This window comes from Emys orbicularis, chromosome 11, assembly GCF_028017835.1.
Source record: "Emys orbicularis isolate rEmyOrb1 chromosome 11, rEmyOrb1.hap1, whole genome shotgun sequence".
In the NCBI taxonomy this organism is placed as follows: domain Eukaryota; kingdom Metazoa; phylum Chordata; order Testudines; family Emydidae; genus Emys; species Emys orbicularis.
Genome location: NC_088693.1, coordinates 31,863,435 through 31,890,636, shown reverse-complemented (window position 1 = coordinate 31,890,636; position 27,202 = coordinate 31,863,435). Strand labels below are relative to the sequence as shown.

Sequence of the window (27,202 nt, the reverse complement as noted above, 5' to 3'; positions counted from 1 at the left end):
GCTTATATTTTGGGATTCATAATTTTAATTATCTGAGTAGTTTGGGAAAGACGGGGTAAAAAGCTGATGATTAACTACTGACATTTGCTGAAGACAGTACCTGATTTTTTTAGGTTAATACAATACAAAATTCCATTATTCCAGGGGTGGGCAAACTTTTTGGCCTGAGGGCTGCATCGGGTTTTGGAAATGGTATGGAGGGCCGATTAGGGGAGGGGTGTGTGGTTCCTTCCCCCCCCCCCCGCTTCTCACCCCCTGATGGCCCACCCCTGGGCTCCTGTCCCATCCAAGCCCCCCGTTCCCTGATGGCCCCTCGGGACCCCTGCCCCATCCAACCCCCCCCCCCTTCTCCCTGTCCCCTGATCGACCCTGGAACCCCCACCCCTGACTGCCCCCTGCCGCCCCATCCAACCCCCCCTCCTTCCTGACTGCTCCCCGAACCCCTGCCCCCATTCAACCCCCCTGTTCCATGCCCTCTGACTGCCCCGACCCCATCCACACTCCTGACCACCACCCCGAACTCCCCTGCCCTCTATCCAACCCCCCTGCTCCCTTACCGCGCTGCCTGGAGCACCCGTGGCTGGCGGTGCTACAGCCGCGCAGCACAGAGCACCGGATCAGGCCGGGCTCTGCAGTGGCGCTGTCCCAGGAGCCCGCAGCCCACCGCCCAGAGCATTGCGCCAGCGGCGGGGCGAGCTGAGGCTGCGGGGGAGGGGGAACAGCAGGGGAGGGGCTGGGGGCTAGCCTCCCGGGCCAGGAGCTCAGGGGCCGGGCAGGAGGGTCCTGTGGGCCAGATGTGGCCCGTGGGCCATAGTTTGCTGACCTCTGCATTATTCCCACACTTATCCAGTTACAGCACCAAACAATGTGTGTAAACCTCTCTACTAAATATAGGGCTGGATGTGTCCCGAGCCTGCATCGGAGAGGGAAGACCTGGTATATTATGAACATAAGTCATTTACTAAATTGTATAAGAAGCATGATGGAGAATGTGCTGGAGGAGAAGAAGGCAATACCAGTGCTCTAGAGCGGAAGAGTGACAACCCTCTAGATATAGCTGTAACCAGGCTTGCTGACTTGGAGCGGAACATAGAGCGAAGGTATCTGAAGAGCCCCTTAAGTACCACCATTCAGATCAAACTGGATAATGTGGGCACAGTTACTGTCCCTGCTCCTGCACCATCCATTAGTGGTGATGGTGACGGGTAGGTTATTGAGATTAACTTGAAAAATTATTGTGCTTCTTTGCTAATTGGAGCCTATTTTCTATTGCCTGTTATCTATGTATCTTCTTGTATGTCTGTGATCCATATGGATCATGTTATTCTGCATGGTGCTTTGTAAATATTTTTTGTTATGTATGTTGATAATCCTGCAAAGTTATCTTACATTTAACTGGTTGTGACTAAGCTTTGAGGCACGTAGCCACAGTCTGTGCACTACATCAAATTTAGTTGCTTAAACCTTATACTTATTGGCTGTGTACGTTTCGTCATTGCTTGGCTTTCAATGTGATAATGATTGTTCCACGTTCACAGATCAGCAAACATGGATGTGACCTACTTAATTTCTCTGTATTTCAATGCAGAATTGAAGAGGATATTGCTCCAGGGCTAAGGGTATGGAGAAGGGCATTGTCAGAAGCTCGCAGTGCTGCACAGGTAGCGCTGTGCATTCAGCAGTTACAGAAATCAATAGCATGGGAAAAATCTATTATGAAAGTTGTAAGTGTTTTTCATTTAAGAAATACTGTAACTAAACTTTCCTGTATCCTATTTCCCCACTTTAAGATACTGTGATTAATAATGTATCTCTTACCACTTCTAAAACTTACTACAGTTAAACTGTACATAGTGCTCTTATGAGCATAAATTGTACAGATTTCACTTTTGCCAAGTTCAGCATTGTGAAACTTCCTATAATGGAAAGCTCTTCCACTGGTTGCTTTATTTTTAAGGCGTCAATTACTCTTTGAAATTAACATGTAGGTATAAAATAGGCATTTCTGTGCCTCTTTGATGGAGGACACCATATTACTGAAAATTACTCATCCGTGATGTTAGCTTCATGAAGACTGATTGTCACATACTGTAATTAAAGGCTTGATTTTTCAGAAAGTTGAGATGCTCCAAAATGTGTGTAGCTTCTTTGCATGCCCACTTATCACGACTGAACATGCAAACGGGGCAAATATATAAGCAAGTGGGTTGTAATGTCCATCTCCTCATACACATGCCCATTTAACAAGTAGAGCTGTGTTAATTGCACATACAAAAAAGGCATGCAAATGCATGTGTAAAAATTTGCATGAACGTTTGAACCTCAAATTTCTGAAAATTAAGTTTTAAGACTGCTATAACATTCATCAAAGAAAGAACTTTTACAGTTAAGTGTTAAGTATTTAATGTTGAAATATTAACTTGTAAACATCTTCATCCAATTATTGAACTGTTGTTAAAGCAATTTTGAGCTAATTTTATGAGCAATATTGTGCTCCAATATTGTCAGTGTAATATGGTGGGCACTGTCGAAAGCATTTTTTTTTTTAGTTATTAGCCCCTCCCGTCATTTTTGAACCAGCAAGAATACAAGTAATATCCCACTTCTGACCATTAGATATGCTTTGTATTTCTAGATAGATAATTGAAGGATAATTTACAGATACAGATTATGATTATAAGGTTTTATGCTCCTCTCAAAGAATTATAGATACTACGAGAGTAGCCAAAAGACCACGGAAATGGCTTAAAGTGTAATTTGGGACTTTGAGAGTGAGGTATAGTTTAATTCAGTTTTTCTGAATTGGGTTTATGCATTGAACTACAAAGGAAATTTGGGTATTTAGTAGAAGGGCTCAGTCCTGAAAGGTGTTACTACTTTTACCCCCCTCTCCCCCCCAAAATTAATTGCATAAGGACAATTTTTAAAATTCAGAATTTCCTCTTCCTTTTTTAAATTGCACTTTTTTCATGTTTTCCACTCATATTTTTATAGTTACAGACTTTGGACTAGAGAAAACAAGGCAAATGAATAGTCTGAAACACTCATCTTAAAGTCTTTCCCCTATATTCACCAAAACAGTATCTGTGTTAATGAATTTGGAAGTGGCAACTAGCAGCTGAAGTTAGTAGGAGTTCCATTTCCTATGCTGCTGGCTACTGTAATTTCTTCTCCCGTTTCCCCACAAATAGATGTCTGATCAAAAATATGTTTGTGCTCTAAAATGATTGCATGTAAAACTCACTTGTCTAGTTCAGTTGTGGACTGTCAGCTTACATAAATTTAAATGATATATAGTTTTCTAAAAATGTAAATAAAAATGTAAAAATAGTATTAATATATCAAATTAATTTAAAATATACATTAATGTAAAAATATAAAATGAAATATAATATATGTTATGGTATATATTACATAATGAAGTTTTTCCTACTTTAAAAGTATGATGACTTCAGAAAGGTCCAAATGGCTATATCAGGCACTCGAACAATTGGCTTTGTCTCCAGTTGATCCATTGCCTTTTTCTTCGTAAATATTTATAAAATAGTTATTAACACATCTGGCTCTGATCCTGAAGTCACAGAATTTTCTCTGTCTGCATAGTCCAGCCAAAGGTTATCAAACTGTAACTTGTTTAATTTAAAATGGATTATATTTAATAATAATTTAGAAAATATTTTAAAAAATAAATAGGCCTATTATAACAGCTCTCCATTTGCAGTATTTTAACTCTCTATTAAGCAGCTCCTTTTCAATGCCTAGATTTTTCATTTGCAATGGCTTTTGACTGACATGTGCCATGACTTCCAGCACTTAATTTAATACATTTCCAGCAAAGCTACACAAATTGTCTGTTTGCCTGTATAATACGTATGTGAAGAATATTAATACCCCATGACACTGAGGTCAGAGGTCTAAATAAAAATTACATTTGAATAATATACAGTAGTCACACTTAAGAACTTGCCAGTATTGGCTTAGCTAAATACTTACTTCATTATTTGCATTATTTCCCAAGTATTCCCCATAGCAGCGTTAGACCTTCCGAGCAACATACAACAATCTTCAGAAGTTCAAGAGCCCAGGCGTGCCTGCTGGGGCTCGGGGCTTCTGCCCCATGGGAGGCACCTGCCAGGGCTTGGGGCTTCAGCCCCACCCCTCTGAAGCCCCAAACCCCAGCAGGCATGCTCCACGGGGCTGAAGCCCTGAGACCCACCTCCCTGCTGGGTAGAAGCCCCTATTTCAACACCTTGCTGCAAGGCAGAGGTCCTGAACTCCCTCCACCCCAAGTCTGGATGGTGGAGAATGGGGGAGGAGTGTGGGGGGCTCCGGAAGCCACACTTTAACATACCACTCACAAGCCACAGTTTGGCCACCCCGCCGTATAGGAAATACTGAGGTATTGTATCTATCTAGCCAATACAAAATAGGCAAGTTCTTCAGGTTGACCACTCTACAGTATGACCTTCAATTTTATAGCAGTCTAGAAAGAGTTCAAATATGATTGTTCATGAAATCAGAATCCCTTAATTGCAGGTTACTTTGTATTGGTGTGGACATGTCTGGTTGGGTCCAGTTGAGAAAGCGAGGAGTCATTTACATGGTCTGGTCTGTACAAGGACCATGGACTGTTGTCCCTCCCGTCACCTTGGCAGGGCACTTGCACTCACTTTAAAGACCCACTCCCCATCAGGAGACTCAGAGAAGAAATGTACCTCCCACAGAAAATAAAAATACTAAATTTTCTATATTTAAAATGTAAGTCAAATGTCTAGTTGTGTTTTATTTTTCCATTTATCCACACCATGTGTAGCTGAAGGCACAAAGCTACATGCATCTTAGACTTGTACTAACCAACCAGTAAAACATGCCATTATTAATGCTGTACCTTTAGTGTAAATTCTGTATCCAGTTGTTGCTAGTGTGCCTTTTTGAAACTTACTAAGACTTTAACAAAACAAAAAAAAGTTGTAATGAGAAACAACTCCAGAGATATAAAGGCATCATGATTTCCTGGAGTCTGTGGGGAAATTAATAATGAATTGGAATTATTTTAGTGATAGTATTAAGTTAAAATAGGAGCTATCCGAAGCCTATTACATTTTTCCCATTGATTTCCATAGGATTTGGATCAGGCCCTTTCTGATTATTTTCCTAAAATATTGTACTAATTTTAAAATGTAATTACTTTATATAGTTCTATAAACCATATAACATACTAGATCTTGCAATTAGCATATGCAAAAGAAACATTTCAGACTGTTTTGCACCACAAACCTGAGGGATGCGGTGTCCCATTCTTTTTCTACCCAGCTCACTCCATCAAATAATTGTCATATTATTGACCTACTTTTAAATGTATTCACTTCTTAAATAAAGCTCTACTTACATACGCCTAGCCATATGCCCAGTATAAGGCCAACCTAAAGTCAGAAAAGGGTAACATATAGCATTTGCAGAGGAAGAAAACATGATTTTCATTATGATTTTGCATCACTCTTCCTTTTTGCATAATAGTAATAATGTTCATGATGGCATTTTATTTAATAATTTTGGTCATGTCTTTTGTTACATGTGAACTTATTTTTATGCAAAATTAAAATTGATTAAATTTCCTACACAATGAAAAATCGACAATTATTAGCCAATGCCTAGTCACACAGAAGATCAGTTCCCATCAGTGCTGTGCCCTATCTCCAGACAGTGAATGCCCTACCAGCTATTGAACCAGATGAAAAACCCGAAGTGAGACTAAATAGATGTGTCTTGCTGCATTTTAAAGGCTGCCAATCTTGGCATTGGCAGATTATAAGAGAGTAGATTCCAGAACAGAGGGATCTAAGGATGCCCTGCTTTCTAGCCCTAGGATTTCAATCCTGGGGACAGACAACAAGAGCATTCTAATTGATTGTGACTTCCGCCATAGGGCATAAGCGGAGAGAGAGTCCCTGAGATAGCATATGTGCTATCAGTGGTTTTTGTGGTTATCCAATACCTCTGCTTCACTTCAGCATTTAATCAAATGTAAAAGGTATTCGTTGCTTTGTATGCTTTGACATCAGTGTTAAATGTAGATGTGTTTTTCAAGTGTGTAAGCATTTCACACTTTGGCTTAATTCCTCACACTGTACACGAGCCATGCAGATATCCCAGTGCAACCACAACCTGTTACGTAGTTGTCCATATACATGAGAGAGAGAATTATAGAAATACATAGATGTATACACATATATAGCTGTGGCTACTGTACGTATGCAAGATAATATGGAAAATATCTTCCAGTGCTGAATATATGGCATATATTACTACATTTCAGGAACATTTTTTAAGGGAGGCTTGTTGAATTAAAGCGATTTTTCATGTATTGTAGTACTGCCAGATATGTCGAAAGGGAGATAATGAGGAACTTCTGCTTCTTTGTGATGGCTGTGACAAAGGCTGTCATACATACTGCCATAGACCCAAGATCACTACTATACCAGAGGGTGACTGGTTTTGTCCTGCCTGCATAGCAAAGGTAATATTAACCTTAAAGATGAATTGAAATGTTTTTGACACTCCAGTACCTGAGTTCAGAGTTCTGTGCTTCGTCAGCAATTGCTGACAACTTGACAAACATCTAAAGTAGAGCAGTAATCTGCATGCCTTATACTGGCTTGGATAACTGTTAAGGATGCCATCAAGTGTTGCAAGAGAAGAATAGAGTCTTAATACAGGTGTTGGCAAAGGATATGACTTTCAGCTACTTTGTTTTTAATTGTACTTCTCAGTAATTTTGCATTTGCTACAAATTTGATATCCTAAGCATCTTTTTCTCTATTTTAAAATAAGTTTTTTCATTCACCTTTAAAACAAAGTTGATATAACTGTTGACAGACAAATGTTTCATTCAGATATGCAGTATGAAAATAAATTTAGTAGTTTTATGTTGTTAGTGTGTCACTTCCATCATTCCCATACAGTGTTAATCAAAGATTATACTTCTCTCAGACAAATCTTTTACCTGCTGTTGTTACGAGTAACACCTAAGGTTGCTGTAATGTTTCTCTGTATGTGTATTTCATAACACTTTATTAACAATCAGTTTGGCTCTTTTTCTCACTATATTCAGTCAGTTTGCGTTTTAGTTTCCATGGGTGTTTCACACAGCAATAAGGGAGAGAAACCCTATCTTTTTAAAAAAAGGAAAATGGAAACGTAAAACCACAAAAATTGGCAATACAGGAAAAGGGGGGAATTCCAGGACAATTGTAGTACCTGAAGATACTTTTAACTCATTTTTTAAAACCTAGTTTCTTTTAATGTAATAGTTTCATAGCGCATAAGACCAGAAGGGACCATTAGATCAGCTAGTTTGACCTCCTGTATATCACAGCCTATTAAATGTCACTCTTCCCCCCAGAATTCAGCCCAAAAATTTGTTTGACTAAAGCATATCTTCCAGAAAGGCATGCAGTCTTGAACTGAAGAGGTAAAGAGATGGAGAATCCACCACTACTTCTTTGAGTGATTGCTCATGTGTATTCCACAATAGGTGTGCGTGCTCGCCACGTGCACTGGTGCCAGAAGTTTTTCCCCTAGCAGTACCTGTGGGGGGGGGGAACGCCCCCCGCGATCCCTAGAGTGGCGCCTGCCTGGTGCGGTATAAGGGGAGCTGCACGCTCCCCCCACCCTCAGTTCCTTCTTGCCACCAGTGAAGGTGCATCGGAACTGCTCAGCTCCAGCTTTGCTGCAGCTTATCCCCAGAACTGTTTGTTCATTCATTAGTACCTGTAGTCAGTTAGCTATTTCAGTTAGTTTAGTTAGTTAGTGAGCCCGGGCCTGGGCATGCCCCGCACCCCGGGATTTAAGTCGTGCGGCTCTTGTAGGCATTCTGAGCCAAGGAGTGACCCGCAAGTGGACTGTCTGTGCTGCTTGGGAGAAACCCATATCAGAGAAAGGTGCAAGATCTGCAAGTCGTTCAAGCCCCGGACCAAAAAAGAAAGGGACATTAGGCTCTGGGCCATCCTGATGGAGTTGGCGCTGGCCCCAACCCCGGCACGCTGCTCCGAACCAGTACCTGGCACCGCGCCATCGGTCCACGGAGACCCTCCGGTACCATCAACCAGTCGGCACCGCTCCCCTTCCACGGGGCACACCAAGAGGACCGGAAAGACTCCCTCTTCACAACGGCACCGAGGGAAGGCTGGGACAGAGGCTAGGCCCATGTCGTGTAGCCCTCGATCCCCACCGGGCCCTAGGCCTCCAACTCACGTTGAGTGGAGTAGCCCGGCCCCTTCGGAGCAGGCCTCTCCGGATGCCATCTATGCCCGAAGCCCTCCAGGTGGCCAGGGACGTCATGTCCATGCCGGTGCCCAGAGCTCCGCCGATGTCGGCCCCATGCTCCAGGGGCAAGCCGCCGCTGGGATCGCCGCAATCGCCGCTAGCCCGGTACCGGTCTTGGTCGAGGGAATGTTCCCGACACCGCTCACCGCCCAGCGACCGTTCAGGGCTCAGTCTATGTGGATCGCCCTCGACGCTGGCCAGACTGTCTGGATGGGTGCCGTCTGACCGGGACTCCCAGCACTGCTTGTCTTCGCACAGCGAATATCGACGGGACCGTGGCGGATGTCGCCAACGGACCTCGTCTCGGACTCCCACTCCAAGTCTCCGCCAAGACACCGTAGCCCCGGGCGTCGATTGCCGACGTCTCGCCGTCGTGGATCCGCCCGTCGAGGCCGTTCGTGGAGCAGCTACTACTGTCGGTGCTATTCTTCCGCCTCGAGATCGCAATCCTGTGGCCGATGCAGATCCCGGCACTGCCGCTACTCCCGGTCCAGAGGCAGCAGCGGGTCGTACGCCAGCCCAGCCTGCGCTCACAGCTGCCTGTCTACAGGCCAGGCTAGCGAGCCCAAACAGCCGGCCCCACCGGTGCCCCAGCAAGTGCAGTGGCACCGAGCGTCGTGGCTGGTCCAGTGGTACCAGTGGGCACCGTGGCCTCCAGCGCAGCCCCCGGTGGGGACTCGCTCGGTGGCCGGGGCGTCGGAAACACCGTCGGCCTCCATCCCTAGACTGCAAGAAAGGAGTTGGTGGGACCCATGTCCTCAGCACCGTGCCCGGAGTCCGACCAGGTGGTGGATCCTCCGGTGCCAGCCGACACCCAAAGCACCGCACCGGCCTCCTCATCCCGTCCGGAGGAGCTGATTGCAGCCCCGCCCCTCTCCGTCCCGCAGGAGGACTACCAGGCCCACCAAGACCTCTTAAAAAGGGTGGCAGCGAGCCTTCACCTCCAGGCAGAGGAGATGGAGCAGCCCTCGGACTCCCTGTTCAATATGCTGTCCCCCACGGCACCGGGCAGGGTGGCCTTGCCGCTCCATGAAGGGGTGGCAAGAATTTCAAATGCCCTGTGGCAAACACCAGCCTCGTTGGCTCCCATCTCTAAGAAGGCGGAATGCAAGTACTTTGTACCCACTAAGGGGCATGAGTATTTGTATACCCACCCGGCACCCAACTCCTTGGTGGTCGAGTCGGTCAACCACAGGGAGTGGCAGGGGCAGCCAGCCCTGATCCCTAAGAACAAAGACTCTCGGAGGCTGGATGCTTTCAGGAGAAAAGTTTATTCGTCGTCAAACTTCCAGCTAAGAGTAGCAAACCATCAGGCTCTCCTGGGTCGCTACGAGTTTAATCTCTAGGGATCCCTCCCCAAGTTCAAGGACTCCCTCCAGGAGCATGATAAAAAGGAGTTTAAGGCGCTTGTGGAGGAAGGGACAGCGGCTGCTAGGGCGTCCCTGCAGGCCGCTTCGGATGCAGCGTACACGGCCGCACGGTCCATGGCCTCGGCGGTGTCCATGAGACGGGCGTCATGGCTCCTGCTCTCTGGGCTATCCAGCGAAGCGCAGTCGTCAGTGCAGGATCTCCCTTTCGACAGGAAGGCTCTGTTTGCTGAGGAAACAGACACAAGGCTGCACAGCATGAAAGACTCCCGCGCGACCCTCCAGACCTTGGGCCTCGATGTCCCTGCTCCAGCAAAACCCAAGTTCAAGCCGCAGCAGGCTTCCGCCCAGGCCGCCCTCCTGAAGTACAAGGCCGCCCATAAGAAGCAGTGGAACTACAGAAAACAAAGCAAAGGCAGTCTCGGCCTGCCCCCCCAGCCTGGGTCCTCTAAGGGCAAGCAGGCGGGTAAAAGGCGTTTTTAATGGGACGCTCGGGGGTACCCCGCCAGTTCTCAGCAGGGATCCACCCCCAATAAAGCTCCCTTTTTCCAATCGGTTGTGTGCTTTCCTCACAGAATGGTCGCGGCTCACCTCAGACTGGTGGGTCCTCAACACCATCTCCCAAGGTTACACCCTTGAGTTTACCTCCTCCCCGCCCAACCTACCCCCGCCCCCGTCTCTCTCGGGGGACCCATCACACGAGGCTCTGCTTGTGCAGGAGATCGGGCAGCTCCTGGAACTAGGAGCGATAGAGGCAGTGCCCAAGGAGTTCCTGGGTAAGGAGTATTACTCCCGGTATTTCCTTATCCCGAAGGCCAAAGGGGGGCTCAGGCCCATCATGGACCTGCGAGGCCTGAACCAGTACATAGTGAAATTCGAGTTCCGCATGGTTTCCCTGGCCTCCATCATCTCCTCCCTGGATCCCGGGGACTGGTACGCTGCCCTCGATCTACAGGACGCATACTTTCACATCCACATATTCGAAGGGCAGTGACACTTCCTCCGTTTCGTGGTGGGACAGAATCACTACCAATTCACGGTCCTCCCGTTTGGTCTGTCCACTGCCCCCAGGGTCTTTACAAAGTGCATGTCAGTGGTAGCGGCCTACCTTAGGCGCCGGGGGGTCCAGATATTCCCCTATCTGGATGACTGGCCTGGTCAAGAGGACCTCCCGATTGCAGGTGAGGGATCATGTGGCACTCTTCCTGTCCCCATGCACTGTCCTGGGCCTGATGGTAAGCAACACCAAGTCCAAGTTAATCCCGGTCCAACGCATATCATTTTTCGGGGCGCTCCTGGACGCAACGTCGGCCAGGGCCTCTCTCCCCCCAGACAGGTTCGAGAGCCTGAAAGGGCTCATTGACTCGGTCGCAAGGTTCCCGGTGATGACAGTCAGGGCTTGCCTGTAGCTGCTAGGTCACATGTCGGCGTGCACGTATGTGGTCCGCCGCACAAGACTCAGGATGAGACCCCTCCAGCTCTGGCTGGCCTCAAAGTTCTCCCAGGCCACGGACAGAATGGACAAGGTCCTCACCGTGCCAAACTCGGTAATCAGCTCCCTGCGGTGGTGGTCCGCCCCAAGCAACATGGTCCAAGGGGTCCCGTTCAGGGACAGGGCCCCATTGTTGGAGTTGGTGTCCGATGCATCAGACCTGGGCTGGGGGGCTCATGTGGGGAATTTTCAGACCCAAGGCCTGTGGTCTGTGCAAGACCTGACCCTTCATATAAACATCAAGGAACTCAGGGCGGTGCGACTGGCTTGTATGGCCTTCCGCTTGCACCTGAAGGGCAAAGTAGTCAGAGTCCTCACGGACAACACGGCCTCAATGTTCTATATCAACAGGCAAGGCGGGGCCCTATCCTCTGCCCTCTGCCACGAAGCCCTCCGTCTGTGGGACTTCTGTATAGCCCATGACATCCACCTAAAAGCCTTTCACCTGTCGGGTGCCCGGAATGTGAGGGCAGATCGCTTGAGCAGAGACTTTTCCTCTCCGCATGAGTGGTCTCTACACCTGGAAGTGGCCCACGAGCTCTTCCGAAGGTGGGGAATTTCCCAGGTGGACCTATTTGCGACCCGGCAGAACCGACGGCTCTGCTCCAGGGGGGGCCTAGAGAAGAGCGCTATCTCCGATGCCTTTATCCTATCCTGGTTAGGCCAGCTTCTCTACGCCTTTCCCCTGTTCCCTCTGATCGGCAGGGTCCTGGAGAAAATAAAAGACGGACAAAGCCAAGGTCCTCCTCATTGCCCTGGCGTGGCCCAGGCAGCACTGGTACAGGACCCTCTCGGGCCTGGTGGCTCCGCCGTGGCCGTTGCCGCTCCGCCCGGACCTGCTCTCTCAGGACCAGGGCCAACTTCTCCACCCCAGCCTGGCAGCTCTTCACCTCACAGCGTGGCTGCTCAGTGGCTAGGTGGCGAGGAAAGGACATGCTCAGAACAAGTTCAGCATGTCCTCCTCGAAAGTAGACGACCCTCCGCTCGCCGCTCCTACATGGCGAAGTGGTCTCAGTTTTCTAGGTGGGCGGCAGACCAAGGGGTGTCCCCAACGGCCGCCCCAATCCAGCTTATCCTTGATTACCTCCTCTACCTGAGGGCCCAGGGCCTGGCACCCTCGTCAGTCAGGGTGCACCTGGTGGCCATATCGGCCTTCCATCCCCCGGTGCAAGGACACACTGTGTTCTCCCATGCTAGGACCGGCCGGTTCCTTAAGGGTTTGGACCGGCTTTATCCATATTCTAAGCCCCTGGTCCCACAATGGAACCTGAATCTGGTACTGGCTTGTGTTACGGGGCCCCCGTTTGAACCGTTGGCCACGCGTTCCTGGTCTCACCTCTCGTGGAAGGTGGCCTTCCTGGTTGCTATCACGTCGGCCAGGCAGGTCTTGGAGCTCAGGGACCTGACCTCTGAGCCTCTGTATACGGTCTTTCATAAGGACGAGGTCCAGCTCTGCCCGCACCCTGCGTTCCTCCCGGAGGTGGTTTCTGCCTACCACATGGGTCAGGACATTTTTCTACCAGTCCTCTGCCCCAAGCCTCACGCGACTAGTGAGGAGTGCTGCCTCCACACGCTCGATGTGAGGCGGGCTCTGGCTTTCTACCTCGAGTGGACCAAGCCGTTGAGAAAGTCCTTGCAACTGTTCATTGCCTCAGCTGAGTGTGCAAGAGGCCAGCCGATTTCCACCCAGTGGCTTTCCAACTGGATCACTTGGTGCATCAGCTCCTGTTATGAGCTGGCGGATGTCCCCCCGTCGCCCATTGTGAGAGCACACTCGACTCGGGCGCAGGCCTCCTCGGCTGCCTTCGTGGACATTTGTAGGGCCGCCACGTGGTCTTCAATCTACAGCATCGCACTATGTGATAGTCTCCCAAACCAGGAATGATGCCGGGTTCGGCAGGGCGGTACTCCGTCCCGAGAACTTGTGAACTCCTACCCACCTCCAGAAGGTATAGCTTGGAATCACCTATTGTGGAATACACATGAGCAATCACTTGAAGAAGAAAAGACAGTTACCTTTTCGTAACTGGTGTTCTTTGAGATGTGTTGATCATGTCTATTCCACATCCCGTCGTCCTTCCCGTCTGCCGGAGTTGTCTGGCAAGAAGGAACTGAGGGTCGGGGGAGCGCGCAGCTCCCCTTATACCGCGCCAGGCAGGCGCCACTCCAGGTGTCCCAGGGGGCGCTCCCCCCCATGGGTACTGCTAGGGGAAAAACTTCTGGCACCGGTGCACGTGGCGAGCACGCACACCTATTGTGAAATAGACATGAGCAACACATCTCAAAGAACACCAGTTACAAAAAGGTAACTGTCTTTTCCTTTTAATAGTGTCCCTTAAGTGGTACTTTGCTTTAGACAGTGTTATGCTGTATAAAGCATCCTGTATCTTTTATCATAGGTTTCCTTCCTCCTTCCCAAATTACTGAAACATTTGGGTATAAAGGAAGCCAGAAACTAAAGGTGAAACTCAGAAAAGACTCCCAGATTTGCTGGATTTGGGTCTAAAATTCTGTAAACCCACCAAATTTATCATGTCTACCTTAAACTGTAAATCAATCCAGGCAATCTAGTTTAAAGGTCAACACAGATTTGCTGAAAACTTCATAAATAAACTTTATGTAACAAAAACCAAAACTGGGCAACTTTCAGCTAATTGCGTGTTTTGTTATAAAACATCTGCTTTATTATGAATATTCAGCCAACAAGTTTTATAAAGATGCATGCCTGCAATACATTTACAAACTTAACGTCGCCATTTGTAATGGTAATACCACATTTATTTTGTATTGTAAGCATAGGGAAACACTTTTATCTAGAATACTTCTGTGTGGCAACTAATGGCAAATGTTGACATTGACTTGATACCTCTGTAGATTAATTCCAGATAAAGTAAGTGTTTAAGGGGTATCAGTTTGACCAAGTTCAAACAGGGCTTACTCAGGCAAAACTGCCATTAACTTTACTCAGGCCTGACCCTGTGATGTGGCAAGTGACAAAGAAGGCGCTGAGCCCCCTCAGCTCCCATTAATTTAATTGCAAGTTGAGGGTAAACAGCATTTCACATGTTCAGGCCTTGAGTGAGGACATTTGGTCCATTCCCATGACTCTTCAATTGACTTGTCATCTAAAGGACCCTCCAATGGGGTCACCATTAAGTCAGCATTTTGCAACAATTGCCACACAGAGGTATGTGTGAATGATACTAGAGTACTTCCCTATATTTCAAACAAGAAAAAATAGAAACCACTGTGTGGTAATAGTATAGAAAATTCATAGTCATTTATAAACCTTTGCAGTATTCTGTTTTTAAAGCTAATGAATTCTGCCCCCAGTTTTTTCTCCTTGTATAATTCATTCATATTCTCTGCATCTTACACAAATGATGCAAAAATTTCAGCCCTTCCAGCTTCATCAGGACCAAAATGCTTACGCAATGTGTTAAACATTCATGCCATAGATAGGGAAATGATATACCTATTTACAGTAAGTAATGAATTCTGCATAATCATATTCTGAAAAAATGTGTAACATATAGTTTTTTAGATAACTAAATAGAGAACCCAGATATCTAAAAGGGCCTCCAGCATCATTATTGCTTGTATCCTGGTAATAAATATAATACAATCAGATGTGAACACTAGACCTCAAGTGGGGGATTGAAAAAATAAAATAGCATTTTACAAAACCTAACCCAAATGTTAGAAAATTGTGTTTTAGAGTGTCAGTGAAATTGGTTTTGGGTGTATTTAAACATTTTCTTAGTATTTGCCCCCAGAATGGAGCAGCATTTTGCTAGTGCTTGAGAAACAAGAAGTAAAATTTACTAAATGAAGATGAATGAAGTATAGAAAGTCAATAAACAGCAAATATTATGAAATCTAAATATGATTTTTTTAAATTCTTGTTTAAATTATCTAAGATGTGTGTAACACAACCATTTTTAATACATAGTTTTTATTTTGACGGGGTCTCTTTTTATTCATTTATATTATCTTAACTTTATAACATATTGGCTGGAGAATAGTTGGTTGGATGAGTTTAGGAAAACTTCAGTGTACTCTCTTCAGTAGCTTTAGGTGCTTGACTTCTAGATTTAGGAAATCCCTGTTAAGATTAGAGTGTGAATCCAGATGTAATGGGTTTTTTTTGGTGCTGTCAATACCCAAACCCTGTTTACAGACTCATCAGGAAATATCTGTATAATGTTTAGTTGAGATTTTTCACTTAGAGACCCTCTCCTCCTTTTATCAAATAAGCAAATAAGGGACATTTTGGAGTTCATTATCATTGCCTAGGCAGCTAAATGGAACTTCATGAATGCAATCTATAAATCTGTTGATGTTCCCCTTTCATTATAGGCTTGCTGGACACTTCTTGTTTTCTCAGCCTGCTGGGGCTCCTTTTTAGGCTTTTGCATATCTGGCCTCCCTTATTCAGACGTGGGCTGGTTTTTACATCCTGTTTATCATCCCTTTCACTTTGCATGATGACCATATGGTCCTCTGAATGAATCCCTTTGTCTAGTTGTGGAATTTCACTGTAATTAATCTACTAAATTGTTAGTCTGTTTTCTAGACCTCCTGCATCCTGATATTAAGACTAAACTAGGGCTTTCCGAATCTTTAATCAAGAAAGGAGCTATTAGAATTTGACGGTAGAGATGGAAAAGACCTATTCAATCATTCAGTCCTTTCCCTTCTAGTTTCTATCTATATTTACATATTTTTATAGTGTCTGTTAAATCAAAATCTAGTGTTTCGTCCAGTCTAGTTTTAAAAGTCCAGTGATAGGGTTGCTACCTCTTTTAGCACATTTTTCCAAAGCCTCATATATCTTGCTGTCAGGAAGCTTTCACTGCTTTTTAGCCTATCACGTTCACTTTCTTAGTTTCATCCCATTATTCTTTATATATATATATATATATGAATGTATGTATTTTCCTTCCCTCCATATTGTTTACCATTCATGTATTTGTAGACTTGTTTCTCCCTTAGTTGTCTTAGCTACACTATACATATTTAACTCTTCTAATCTTTCTGCATAAAGCAATGAATTCCTTGTTTACTGACCTTTAAATAAAAATCTTAATCTTCTACAATCTTCAATGTCTTTCCAGTAGTATTGGTCAGAAACAAATGCAGTATTCCAGGTGTGGTTGTACCAAAGCCATTTAGAGGAAGACCATTACGTCACCAGCCTTTTAATCTTTTTGAATATGTAGTCTGAAATTGTATTTTTTTACCAGCAATATTACACTGTAAATGTATTTATAATTTGTTGCTCATTATTACCCTTATGTCTTTTTCAGCATTATTGCTCTCCAGGTTTCTCATTTCCACAGGATATATGTATTTAGATTATTGTAATCCAAATGTATCCAGACTTTTCATTTTCTCAAATTGAATCTCATGGATTTGTTTTCAGCCCATGTTTCTAATCTCTCTGTCTCCTTTTATATTTTTATTCTGTCCATACTGGGATTTTCAGCTCCTCACAATTTAGTTTTAGCTGTAAAATTTAATTAGTGTGCTGGTTAATCCCTCTTCAGTATCAAAAGTGAAGCTGTTAAAATAGGACCCATCCTAATATACTCCCCTTCCTTGCCATCTTGATATGTTGCTGTTTACCATGAGTTTACAACCGCCGTGACAATTCACAGTGGTTCGACCTTTCCCCCACGACTAAATCTGCTTCCTCAATTCTATCTATCTATCTAGAGAGAATGTTATGAGGTTGAGAGGACTGGGAGAGGGGGACTGTCCAGAAATTTCTAGAGTTTTAAAGAATTCCAATGGACTTTTGAATTAAGACTATAGCCAAGATTTTTCCTAAGAGACTAGTGATTTTTGTTTGCCTCAACTTTAAGATGCCATAAAGTGGTCTGGTTATTAGAGCATGGTTCAATATCTTCTGGAAATCAGGTGCCTTTATAGTGTCGTCTAAATTGAGGACCCAGAATTCCTAGTCACTTCTGAAAATATTGGCCTATGAATCTATACAGTCTATGACCTTTAGAGATCAAGAAGAATTAAGTGATCTACCTGTTCTTTGTATGTCATATTAAATGCAGCGATTGTGTTTTGATACTGTTTAGTGTGTCAGACCTTCATGGGTTTTCTGTTTACAAATAATACATACTTCTGTGTAATCTGGTTATGTTTTGTTACATACTTGGATTCTCTCTATTGTAGGCAAGTGGTCAAACCCTAAAAATAAAAAAACTTCAAATCAAAGGGAAAAAAAGTAATGAACAAAAGAGAGGCAGGAAATTGTCTTTAACAGGAGATACGGAGGATGAAGACTCTGCAACTACAAGCAACTCTTTAAAAAGAGGAAAAACAGACTCCAAAAAAAGAAAAATAGATGAAAATATTTCTAACCAATTAAAACAAGAAAGCTTCACGCCTACGAAAAAACCTAAAAGAGATGAATCCAAGGACCTGGCTATATGCAGGTACTGTCTGCCTGTCTTTTGTGAGAGTGATATATAAACATTTGTTTGAAGCCAAATAGTGCCTGCTGCTCTGTTAGTGTGCTTGTAGTAGAGAGAGCACCGAGCCCTGTTCCCTATGGTGCCCCACACAGGAGGCAGTAATAATTTGATTGCAGCCACTGGGGACTGCAAGAGTGTGTAATAGGAGTACCCAGCTAAAGCTACCTGTTGCAACACTTGTGTTCTCATGAGAGCATAGCAAGGTGGGGTGTGGCTATGAAATCCTACCCCCTTTTCTCCTGTGTGCTAAAAAGAGCTGGCAGGGGGAGACTGAGGAGAGAAGTGTTGTCTACAACTTTCTAAAGGTGTAGGAAATCCAGATGCCCAGCACATGTCGAAGAAGCATTCTGCCCCACAAAGGGCCCCACCATTCCTGTGGTGCACCTTTTTCCCTTGCTGGTTGGCTCTCACTGGCAAGTGGCATAATTAAGCCTTTAGACTGTTTTAGAAAATTAGTAGCACTTGTTTGATTTGTGTAGAAGTAAATGAGCTATGTTAAAGATCACCCTGTGGAAAATTTACATGGATACATTATATTCTGTTTGAAAAAATAATTTGAATTTCTTCCTGGAGAACTAGCTTTAAAGAGCTATAAATGACAAACTGAGCATTAACGAGAAACGTTACTTATTGAGTGCGTTATGCACTGTACATGACAATAGTATGCTATCCCTAGTAAAGTTAATAGAGTGACAACACATTGTGAATGTACATAACGGTGAACATCCTGTGCAAATGAGCCAACCGCTTAAGGTATTGATTTAAAACCTTGTTTTATTCAGCATGATCCTGTCTGAATTGGAAACTCATGAAGATGCATGGCCTTTTCTACTTCCTGTAAACTTGAAACTTGTTCCTGGTTATAAGAAGGTTATTAAAAAACCTATGGACTTTTCCACCATCAGAGAGAAGCTAAGCAGTGGACAGTAAGTAAACATATTGTACATTACATTTGTGAACGTTCAGCAAAAAAATTAAAATGACACAATCAACTTGAAATCTAGTCATTTTAAAAACAAGGAATTCCAAGTAATTTCAGATGCTATTTGTGCCCTGGAGTTCCCCTGCTAATTTTTATGGTTCTTCACAATTTCATGTTTTATAAATATTTCTCTCTTCCCTGTTCCTATGTGAAATACCCTTTCAAACATTAAGGGAAGCTGAGAAACAAACTTCAGAGAGAAAACAGTAAAACTGACTGTTCACAAAGTGCTCTCAGATGCCCCAAAAAAACACTGAAAAATCAATGATTTATTTATTTCAGTTGTAGTAGTTTTTTTGAGTTACTTGTATGTTTTGTTTTTGTTTTTTAATTTCAAGACAGGAATGTGATTTTTAAGTTGACATCTCTTTAAGTATTACTGTACATTGGTTATAATTCATTCCAAAGCTACGTACTAGAGGGAAGCATGAAACATTACAACAAATGGTGGTTAATTGTTTCATAGTCCTGAAATTAAAACTGCATCTTTTGTTAGAGAAAATTAATATAAATAACGGGAACAATTATTTACCCCTTCCCCTGACCCTTTTTCAATTCACATGGAAAGATCTCAGCTGTCATTTCTTTCCGGTTTGCATCGCTGCAATCTTGAGAACCAACATTGAAGCAACTTTCAGCCAAGGAAGAAGAGATGGACTCACTTCAGAGTCCATTAGCTCCATTCAGAACAGGCTATGGAGGGTTTGCTAGGGCAGTGCAAGGCACTCTCCCACATTTAGCTGAATTTGATCCTATGACAGATTTAAAAACACACACACACACACACACACACACTAAAATTTTCAACTATAAGCCTTTCTTTTCAACCATTCCTCTGAATAATCAATGACTACTATAGGTAATACTTTATAGTACACCTCTACCCCGATATAACACGAATTTGGATATAACGCGGTAAAGCAGTGCTCCGGTGGGGCGGGGCTGCGCACTCCGGTGGATCAAAGCAAGTTCAATATAACGCGGTTTCACCTATAACGCGGTAAGATTTTTTGGCTCCCTGAGGACAGTGTTATATCGAGGTAGAGGTAGAGTCACTGGGCCAGGATAGGCAATGCAAAGAATACCAAAGAAACAGAAAATTTGGTTCTGCCTGTTAATGCTACTACACTTGCCACCCAATAGATGATGATGGAAATATAGCCTGAAATTCCCAAGGATGTCATGGAGTCATCACTGTAACCAGCGCAAATTCAGAAGTAAAATGTTTTGCTTCTACTATACTGTAGGTATTTGTGAAGCTCAATAAAATATTAAGAAAATACAGTTATGTATAGGTGATCACAGATGACAGGAAAGCACACTAATTTACAGTATCAGGCTCTTAAATTATATTCTTATGTGTTGACAAACTAATTTTCATCCACGAAATGCTAAAGTAATATTATGTGCCAGATTTTCCACTGCCTTGTAGTCATTTACACTAGTGCAAAGTAGTTGTAAAATGCACCCAACAACATGAGTGTAGAATTCTAAGTAGGTAACGTCTTGTGCCCATTTTAGGCTGGTGTAAATATCAGAGTACAAGGCAGTGGCGAATGACAGCCCTTAAGGCCTGGTCTACACACTAAGTTGTACCAGTTTAGCTAAAGGTGTGATTTTTAAACTGCTTTAGGCCTGGTCTGCACTTAAAAATTAGATCAACTTAGCTATGTTGCTCAGGTGAAAATTTTCACGTCCAAAATGCTGTAGTTAAGTCAACCTAACCCACAATGTAGATGCAGCTAAGTTGATAGAAGAATTCTTCTATTAGCCTAGCTACCACCTCTCCAAGAGATGGCTTCACTACATTGATGGAAAATCCCCTTCCATCGATGTAGGAAGCATCTACACTATGGTGCTACAGTGGCACAGCTATGGCGCTGCAGCTGTAGTTTAGACATGCCCATAATTAAACTATTGCAGCTTTTGGGTGTTGAGATTATAATGTTGGTTTAAACCCTGGTTTATATTGGTTTAGCTTGCAACTATAATTTCAATGTGCAAGCTGATCAATGGATACAATCCAGATTTTAACCAATATGAGTGTCCACACAGGGTGTGCACTAGTTTAACTAAATTGTTTTTTAAAGCTATTTAAGTGAAACTGGTGCAACTTCTGTGTATAGGCAATCCATAAATCTTCAATTTAAACCGATTCTCACACCTAAGACTTGAAGCACGGATGGTGCCCGACTGTGGACTCCTTACTTAGAGAAAACTCCAGTTAAAACCAGTGGAAGATTTACTTGAATGAGGATTACCTACTTGGCCCATGGATTGAGGATTATACACTGTATTTATGCCAGATTTTTCTGTACCTCGGCACAACGAGTCATGTTATGGATTTAGTTTCATTTTTGCCTGATTCCTTGTTTCTTTTTTTAAAATATTGGTTTAATATTGAAAACAGTGCTTTGAAGTAGATGAGGTGATGGTTAGACAGCTCAGCAGAGTTGACCTCAGCATCTCATATATCCAAACCAGAACCAAAAATGAGAACAGCAGTACAGCATAAAATACATCTTTTAAAAGTGGTATAAAAGTAGGTCAAGGGAGTTTTACAAATATATCCAAATAATTCAGTAAGCCTTATTGACTCTGAAATCAGTTTTCTCTCTACCTAGTTATTTTATATTTGCCCATTGCTGTGGTATCTGAGTGTCAGTTGTCATTGTGCTATTCCATACTATGAGCCACTAAGATGTATATACAAATGTGCTTAAAAAAGGTTAATGCAATGTATGCATCTCCTTTTCAAACAACAACTCCTCATGCAATCAAATGTTGTACATAATATCAAGAAGGCTTAAATCAGATTATGGACTGAGAAAATGGCAGAATATACTTTTTTCAGTAGTACATTGTTATCCCCCCAAAAAATCCCCTTTTGAATGGTAAAATTCTCCTTTGTTTGTGGGGTCACTCACTGTCGCAATGCATCAATACTCTCCATGTGATAAGGATCTAGGACTAAATTTCAAATAGTGGACCAAATCATAAAGTGGGAGTACAGTCTAGCTCATAGGGAAAATGTGCTCCAGTGGCATAAGGCTGAGGAACAAAATCTTCAGCATATCCATGTTACAAGCTAGAATATCTGCAAGTGGCCTACTAGTAGCTACTTGATCTGGAAGGGGGCTAGTGATTTGTGGAGGTCTGGGCCTGTGCCACTGAAAGTTAATTGGAGCTTTGTCACTGACTTTTCTGGTGCAGGATTGTCCCCTGCTAGCGAGGTCAGATCCACAGGATATACAAATATAGAGGTGCAGAGACACTTGGGCACTTTCCTTATTGCTTGGGGTACCAGTGCAATGGAAATGCAACATTCTTCTTCAAGTTGTCACTATGGGTGCCCCACTGTAGTTGTGTTTACATCCCTGAGCTGCTGTTAAGAGAACTTCAGTATCAGCATCCACTATGCCCGCACATGCACTGTCTCTCCTCGTGCTGCGCAATGAAGTTAGTCAGCATGCACAGGCTAACCCCCCTCAGTTCCTTCTCAACTGCCCCTGGTTAGAGATGGAGCTATTTGCAGTCCAATTAGGAACATTACTTTCTATTTTCATTTCTATAGTTAGTCTGTCTCTTAGTATAATTGTAGTTTTTTTTAGACCCCATTATTCTCTTAAAATTTTAAAAAATTTAAAATTAAAAATATTTTAACACCCCACCTACGCGCTTTTCTTCCTTCTTGGGGACCTTTCCCCTATGCCTGGTATGCCTGGTTCACTGGGCTTCAAGAAGTGCCTTACTTGCAAGGACAAGCATTCCTAGTGGATTCCCTGCCTTGGGGAAGGCCACATCCAGCAGACGTGTGGTCTCTGCCAGCAGCTCAGGCCATTTTCACATAAGGACAGAGAGCTCCGACAGAAGATTATCTTCATGGAGGTGGCTCTCGGATCCTCTCAGGATCCGCACCACAAGTCACCTTGCAGACATGAGTCTTCCCCACAACCCTCTACATCTAAAGGCAGTGGGTCGAAGAAGCAAGCTGCTGACCCTTCCCATACGTCATCAAAGAAGAAGACAGGAAGCCCCCATAGTGAGCCCCGAGACAGCTGTAACCAATCCCCATCACGCTCGGTATCTTCGGTATGGTCAGCACCGAGACCTTCCCAGTCTGGTACCCACGGCTCACAGAAACGACAGCAGCTGGTACCATTGACATGCCCATGGACCTAATGGGTACAGGCACTGAGTCATCGGCACTGAGGGACAGGACTAGATACTCCCGGTACACGAGTATGTATCAGTACCATCATCCACACCGCATCTGGCACCGGAGTGACTAGTACGGGCAAGATCCCCGTCTCCCCCAGTACCGCCGTTGGTACCGGTGGAATTCCACCACTCCAGAGACCTCCACGTATCGGACATACCGGAGTCCCTACTTCTTAGTATCGGGACCTCCACACCGAGCCTCCGCCTAGCCTGCGAATTATCCCCGTTACCATGCCACGCTCCCCCGCTCTTTAGTGAAGGGTCAGACAGTGAGCCAGAGGAGGAGGCATCACAGTACTCCTCTCAGGCTCTGTATGGTGCCCAACATCAGCAGGGCTCTAGAGTAAACCCTCAGATGGCCCCACCATTACCATCTTGGAATGGCCATCCATGGGCACCACCATTGGGCTCTATGCCACCTCCACCCTAGTGGCCATATTAGGACCTGTGGGCAGCATATCACCAGCATGCTTCTCAAGCTTCAAGCCTCATCCGAGAATCCTCGAGGCACATCCCCTCGGCCGCAACATCTGCAGCTTCGGCACCTTCAAAAGACATCATGGAGGAACATGGAGGCGGTGCCCTGTATAGAGTACGCACATCCCAATATCCAGCTCAATGTCCGTACAAACCTCAGAGAAAGAAAAGTTAATTTTCTAGGCATAAACCATTTGGGTCGCAATCTTCCTTGTCCCAGCTGTCTACATCCAAACACCAATTTTGACAGGCTAGATGTGGTGTCGATAGACCATGCCCCCCAACTACTATAGCCGACCAATGCTTTTTACACCCATTGGGCCACCAATTAGCATCATTTCGCAGTGCCTGGGAACACATAACATTGGACCAATGGGTCTTAGAGATCATTCCCACTGGTACTCCATCCATTTTACCTCCCTACCCCCTCCACAGCACCCTTCCCCATCCTCCTTCGGGGACCTTTCTCATGAGAGTTTACTACTACAAAAGATTAATCGCCTCCTCCAGTTAGGAGCCATAGAACTGGTACCTCAACATCTATGAGGCAAAGGGTTCTACTCTCGGTATTTCCTAATACCCAAGAGGAAGGGAGGCTGGAGACCCATACTAGACCTCAGAGCTCTCAACAAGTTTGTCAAAGCTCAGAAATTCAAGATGTCACTCTAGAAACAGTCATTCCAGCGTCGGAACAGGGAGACTGGTTTTCCACCATCGATCTTCTGGACACCTACTTTCATATCTCTCAGACGATTTCTCAAATTCACTCTAGGACAAAACCACTTACCAGTATACAGTACTTCCCTTTGGACTATCATCAGCCCTGAGAGTATTTTTCAAGGTTCTCTCAGTAGTAGTCATGCACTTGCACTCCCAAGGGATCATGATTACCCTTATCTGGACGTTTGTCTCCTCAGAGCCCCATCTCTCCTAGAGACTGTCACCAAAACTACAGTATGCCTGTTTACAGAATTAGGTCTACGGATCAATGCCAAGAAGTCAACCCTCATTCCAGTACTGTGCCTGGAATTCATAGGCACAGACCTTGACTCGCTACAGGCCAGAGCTCTGCTACCTCAACACAGATTTCACTCCTTGGTCACACTCATAGAGACGTACAAAGAAGCCCACAAATATCAGACACTACCTCCAACTCTTGGAGCATATGGCAGCGAGCACAGCGGTAATACCACATGCCAGGCTTCACATGTGATGCCTTCAGATGGGGTTCAGCTCAGTTTACAGACCAAACAGGGACAGGTTAGAGAAACCTGTCACTACTTTCCAGGATCAAAAACTCCTTAGACTGGTGGAAAGACCCAGCTAACGTTTGCAGAGGGATTCCCTTCTCGCAACCTCACCCTTCAGTTCTTCCCTCCACTGATGTATGGCTCATAGGATGGGGTGCACATCTAAATTACCTTGCCACATAAGGCAAGTGGTCACCCATGGACATCTCCTTTCATATCAGTCTCCTTGAGGTCAGAGAGGTTAGGAATGCCTGCACCCACTTCCTGCCATTGATCAAAGGATATCACACAGGAGTTCTAACAGACAACATAGCCTGCATATACTACATAAATCGACAAGGGGGAGCCAAGTCACCCTCCCTTTGTATGGAAGTGATGAGACTATGAACTGGTTTATCTCCCATGATGTCACACTGTCAGCAGCCTACCTTTCAGGCACACAGCATTCCATAATGGACAGCTTGTCATAAATTCCCACATGACCACGAGTGGGAGCTAGACCTAGTAGTACTTCACAATCTATGCAGGCGATGGGGGACGCTGACCACAGACTTGTTCGCCACTTACCTGAATAAGAAATGTCCATGCTACTGCTCCAGAGCGGGAATAGGAAAACACACCTTGGGTGATGCTGTCCTCCTCCCCTGGGACGGGGACTTCCTTTACACTTTTCCTCCTTTTCCCCTGCTATTGAAGGTCCTGCTGAAAATAAAAAGAGATGGCGCACATGTCATTCTGATCGCTCCTACTTGACTGAGACAGACCTGGTACCCTTACCTGTCACAGCTCACAATGTGCCTGCCGATCTCTCTCCCAGTCACTCCGAACCTTCTCTCCCAGGACAGAGGATGTAACCTGCATCCCAACTTGGGGGTTCTCCACTTCAAGGCATGGCTCCTTCTTAGTTCAAACACCTAGAAAGCCCCTGTTCAAAAGAGGTGCAAGAGGTAGAAAGTCCTCGACACAACGTACCTACTTGCAAAAATGGTCCAGGTTTCGGATTTGATGTGCTTCCCAACAAATCTCCCTGACACCCTTGACTCTTCCATGTACCTTAGCCCCAATTTTTTTTAGTGCATAGTCTATCTCTGAGTTCTCTGAGTCCACCTAGCGGCTATAACAGCCTTTCATCAACCAGTAGAGGGATGCTTGGTGCTGTCACACCCGACGAGTGAAAGGTTCCTCTAGGGTATAGTAAACCTCTTCCCACAACCTCAACTTCCTACTTCCACATGGGACCTAAACCTGGTACTGAAAGGACTGACTAGGCTTCCCTTCAAACCCATGGCCACCTGTTCGCTTATGTACCTCTCAATGAAAATGGCCTTCCTGATAGCGATCACCTCTGCTAGGAGAATAGGAGAAATAGTGGCTCTGATGGCACATCCCTCATACACAGTATTCTTTTCAGACAAGCTTACTCTCAGGCCACATCTGAAATTCATTCCCAAAGTAACCTCCCCGTTTCACATGAAGCAGTTAATTCATCTTCCAACCTTCTACCCCAAGCCTCACCGAGACAACAGGGAGGTTATATTACACACACTAGATGTCAGGAGAGCCCTAGCCTTCTACCTGGACAGGACGAAGGTTTTCAGGAAGTCCCCCTGGCTTTTCCTCTCCATTGTGGAAAGAGCCACGGGCTCAGCAATATCAGCCCAAAGAGCTCCAAGTGAGCTCAAACTGTATCAGACACCGTTACCAAGTTTGCAGTATGACCCAGTCGGATACTATTCATACACTCTCTACAAGGTCTATCTCATCCGTTGTCTTTTTCAAGAATGTCCCCATCTCAGAGATCTGTAGAGCGGCGACATGAGTGTCAGTCCACATCTTTGCAGAACATTATGCGATCACTGGGGACTCCGCCGAACTCCCGAACTCTGGGACCCTTCCATCCTGCAGCTGGAGGCCCAGGAGCCCCAGTCGGCTGGCACAGGCCAGCTGCGGGTTTTTCTTTGATATGTAGACATACACATATGGGTCCGTATGCTGTACAGATTGCTATCACAAGAAAAGTTAAGGGAAATCTTTAGTCCATTTAAAAGTCAGTGATGCAGCCAAATAAGGGAGGAGTAAAATGGGAATAATTCCTTATTATTTTAAACAGAAAACTATTGAGGGAAGAGTGTTGGTTGAAAATTGGTGTTGGTTCTAGTATAGACCTGGAATTCTCCCTTCTAGACTGTACTTTCTGCAAACATCAAAAACAAAAATAGAAATTATCTTCTTTGCTCTAAAGACTATTTTCCTGGAATTAGTTAATATTAAAACTAGAAATGTCAAAATTATAACTGAGATGTACAGTATATACTGAATATTTCATGGTCACCTGTACATTAATTTGTATTTTTACATTCCCTTCTGATGTATGTAGGTTTTATTTTTTTCCCCTGGGATTCTGTGTTCCAAAAAAACCTTACCCTCTCTATTCTTTCAGGTACCCTAATCTTGAAGCATTTTCTCTAGACATCAGGCTTGTTTTTGACAACTGTGAAACCTTTAATGAAGATGATTCTGACATAGGCAGGGCTGGCCACAACATGAGGAAATATTTTGAAAAGAAATGGACAGAAATTTTCAAAGTGAGCTGA

The 27,202-nt window shown here is 44.6% G+C and overlaps 1 protein-coding gene across 1 annotated transcript in view; it reads left to right on the top strand.

Annotated features, from left to right (window-relative positions):
• The window catches only part of BAZ2B (bromodomain adjacent to zinc finger domain 2B), a 278,152-nt gene extending 250,950 nt beyond the window's left edge, over nt 1–27,202 (top strand). The window contains exons 33-38 of the mRNA XM_065413148.1: nt 895–1,205; nt 1,589–1,724; nt 6,371–6,517; nt 17,377–17,639; nt 18,461–18,604; nt 27,049–27,202. Coding sequence (XP_065269220.1) covers nt 895–1,205; nt 1,589–1,724; nt 6,371–6,517; nt 17,377–17,639; nt 18,461–18,604; nt 27,049–27,202 — 1,155 coding nt within the window. The remainder of the gene's footprint in view (nt 1–894; nt 1,206–1,588; nt 1,725–6,370; nt 6,518–17,376; nt 17,640–18,460; nt 18,605–27,048) is intronic.